Consider the following 3,806-nt stretch of genomic DNA (forward strand, 5'->3'; position numbering starts at 1 on the left):
CCCCCCCCCCCCCCGAGGAGTCTTCAGTCTAGTTGGGGAAATGACTTTAGCAATCATTAGTCCAGGTGTCTGCAAACATTTTCTGTTAAAGGCCAGATAGTAAATGTTTTAGGCTTTGCAGGCTATCGGGTCTCTGTCACAATAATCTCTTCTGCACAAAAGCAGCCATAGATAATATGCAAAAGAATGTGAGTGGTATGAGCACTGAAATCTGGATTTCATATAATTTTCACATGTCATGGAATTGTTTTTTCCACCACTTAAAATGTAAAGACTTTTCTTAGTTTGCTGCCATACAAAACCATTAGAAGGGCTTGATTTGGCCCGTGGGCTGTAGTTTGCTGACTCCTTATCTAGTCCAACCTTTTCAGTAAGTAAGAAGCAATTAAACTATCACATAAAGTAGTAATTAAGTGCTAAGTGAATGATCTGGTTTCAGACAATATGTGATTAGAGGAGGACCAGAAAGAAGCCCTCCTTGACCTGTGGTAATCAGTGAGGGCTTAATAGGTTTAACAGGGATGTGACTAGGACGGGCCTTAAATAATGGAGTGGGATATTGATCTGTGGAAAGAACCAGGGTGGCCTTCTGGACAAGTGATGCAGTGTGCACAGGCACAAAAGTGGCGAGGAACAAAGAAATGTTCAGGTGATAATGGAGCAGAGAATTCATGGGAGCAAAGGTTGAAACTCTAGGCAAGAGTTAGATCATGGAAGTTTGAATGCCAACCCAAAAAGTTTGGGTTTATCTGTCAGCACTGATTATATGTAGCATGTCTGTGAATCTGTGTTTGTTAACAGCACTATGTGTGTTTCTGTATGTTTTTCTTCATGAGTGTCTCATTGCATGTATTTTATTGGCATGTGTGTGGATCTGTATGTGGATGTGACCTATGTCTTTATCAGCAGCTATCCTGATTGCCCTGGGTTCACAGCAGAAACATGAGCTGTATTTAAAGGTCATCAGCTCCTGTTCGTGTGAATGAATCCTCCCTCCACCGAGGCCTCAGGGGCCTGTGACCTTCCCATGGAGGTTTATTTTGTGTCTCAAATAGAGTGGAGAAGGGAAGCACAAGCAGAGGGAGACCAGCTATTGTAGTAAGCAATTCAGGTGGAAAGAGGCAATGAGGACAGAAAGGAAGAGAAGGATAAGGGAAGATAATAAGAAGGAAGAATAATAGGGTTTGGTAACCGTTTTGATTCTGAGAGTAAAGAGGAGATAAATTTTAAAAATAACAGATTTTAGCCCGGATAACTGGGAGAATGATGATTCCATTGGCATTTTTCTGGATACGAAAGTAGGTCTTTTGTCTTCCTTTGAGACAGATAAGCCCTAAAGACAAAAATATCAAGGTGTTCACATGTCATGTGTACATATCTGTGTATATGTGGCAGTGATTTTGTGTTACTCTTCCCATTTGATAGTATTTAGTGTGAGGAACAAGGCCTGAAGATAAAGGATCAAGAGATGCTTAGGAGGCAGAGACCCTGAGAGGGATCGGAAAAGCCAGAGAAAGTCCCTAACCATTCCTGAGCCTGAACCATCATTTTGCCCGAGTTCCAATGTGCCTCTATAACCTCAAACTCCTGTTCTAACTTAGCCCAATTCCGTCACACCCGACCCTAATCTTCACCATAACCCACCCTACCCTTGCTTTTCTGCTTCCACTTTGCTAGTTTTCAGTGCCCCAAGCCTCATCTGATTCCTGTCCTCTGCAACAGCCCTTCCCTTCATTAAAAGGGAGGACTCTGAGGCTAACTTAACTTTTTCCTTTCTCATTTCTGTTCAGTCACCCACCCTTCTCCTTGACCTTAGCTCATTCTCCAAATAGGCTCCAATTGGGGTGGGAGGGATTAGCGAGGATTTTTGCAGTCTTGGGCTTGATTTCTATGACATTTCAGCTTGTCACTCTGTGGGGTGTGGCTGTCTTCTGGAGGAAGTCCAAAGATCCAAGGCTGCAAAGCTCAGACTCAGTGCAGTGGGAGAGCCTGACTGAGGTGGCTGTAGCCAGGCCAACAGAGCCATCATCCCCTTAGCTCATAGCACCTTGATCCCACTGTGTCTTAACTGGCCATTCTCTTGAATTCTAGAGTGGATCATGACCCATGAAGAGCACCATGCAGCCAAAACCCTGGGGGTTGGCAAAGCCATCGCCGTGTTAACCTCCGGTGGCGATGCCCAAGGTAAGGAGGAGGGCCCAGCTTGGGGGGAGACAAAAGCCGTGGCTTGGAGGCTGCCTTGAATTTCCTCACTTCCCTAGGCTGTAGAACAGAACTATCCTCCTGAAGATCCTCCTGCTGTAGATTCACACTGGAATCTTGGGCTTCCCTAAAACTCTGTTAGGTCTAAGTCCACAAGTGCTTTTGGATTTCATTTGCTCTACTTTTATTTACTTAAGTCTCCATAAATCTTCTTTCCAAGTTTGTCTGAAGATTTGGGACCATTTGGTCCTTTGGTACCTAGAAAACTGGTGTTTTCTCAAGCAACATTGGAAAGAAATAGACTAAAGAGATAAAATTGTTGAGGGGGCAGTAGGTGGGTTCACTTCAAGTACATTGGAAATGATGGGGAAAGGAGGAGATTTGGCATTGGTGTTTGGTGGGCCCTAGTGAATCTTCAGGTACCAGTTCTGATGTCTGCAGAGCTCCTGCACTGACCAGGGTTAGGTGCCTCACTCTTACAGCACAGTTTCTTCTGCTAGGCACACTTCTGCGTCATTCTGTCATTCTCTGGCCTTTCTTCCCCTTCCATTCCTTTAACCCGTGAACAGACGGGAACAGCAGCAGTTAATCAGTACATATCCAAGGGGTTGGGGCAGAAAGCAAAGCCAGAGAGAACCCGTCTCTGGGTTGAGTCCAAGAAACCTAGGAGTCAGAAATATCAGGTATATGGAAAGATGAAGTGGCAGATAGGGGATGTGGTGTTTTTTTCTCAATTTATTATTTATTTATTTATTTATTTTTACTGTTTTCCCTCTTTGATGTACGTTCTTGTATATCGGAATTTGTGATATGTTGAAGAGAGGCAGAATTTCTTTGAAAGGGATACTAGGACATGGAGACTGTGATGAGGAAAAGGGAGAAAGAAGGGGATCTCAGCTAGCCTCCCCTTCCCTCTGCTCCACTCCCCCTAGGCTTTCCTAGACTTTGTGTCAAGCACCCACTTTGTATAGTGCCCTGTCCTGTGTGTTGTGGAGAAGTTGATTTCCTTTGGGAACTTTAATGAGGAAAGATATCATACGTCACTAGAATTCTTACGTAAGGCACATAAATAAAAGTAACCAAGTGTGTCTTAACCAAGTAGAATCCACTTACATAATGAAATGATAGGCGTTGGTTGGATTAACCAGGGAAAACTTCATGAAAAAGATTTCAAGAAACTGAACTCTTCATTTAAGTAAAGTGCTTAGAATAGTGCGTGATGCAATAAATGCATTACTAATTAAATAAAAAGTGAATTGTTGAGCATCTGCTGTGTGCCAAACAGGATGGTAGGCACTAAGGCTACATCAGTGGAAAAGTCACACATCATCTTTGCTCTTATGATCCTTCTTATTAGTATATTAGTTGAGCTAGACTTTAAGTATATTTTAAACTAATGTTTGTAATCGTGATATGTATTATGAACAGGAGAATGCTATAATGAGGAAACAGGAAGCAGGGCACAGAGGCCTGAGTTTAGGAACAGTAGCCAGATTAGGAATGCAGAGCCCTCCTTGAGGCTGTAGAGACTGCTGACCTGGTTTCTGTTGCTTCTCTCTCCTCTCCTGGAAAGAATCCCATGCCAATAATGAGTTCTTCAGCAG

General features: G+C 43.3%; 1 protein-coding gene across 4 annotated transcripts in view; it reads left to right on the plus strand.

Moving 5' to 3' along the window:
- PFKM (phosphofructokinase, muscle) overlaps positions 1 to 3,806 on the plus strand; it is a 41,992-nt gene that overhangs the window by 17,201 nt on the left and 20,985 nt on the right. For 3 of the 4 annotated variants that reach the window (XM_007468633.1, XM_007468634.1, XM_007468635.1), the window contains one exon: positions 2,092 to 2,184. In XM_007468633.1, the coding sequence (XP_007468695.1) occupies positions 2,092 to 2,184 (93 nt within the window). Of the gene's footprint in view, positions 1 to 1,967; positions 1,999 to 2,091; positions 2,185 to 3,806 lie in introns of those variants that run through there. The other variant, XM_007468636.1, reaches the window with a different exon arrangement.

Source organism: Lipotes vexillifer, unplaced genomic scaffold, assembly GCF_000442215.2.
Source record: "Lipotes vexillifer unplaced genomic scaffold, Lipotes_vexillifer_v1.1 scaffold1071, whole genome shotgun sequence".
Classification (NCBI taxonomy): domain Eukaryota; kingdom Metazoa; phylum Chordata; class Mammalia; order Artiodactyla; family Lipotidae; genus Lipotes; species Lipotes vexillifer.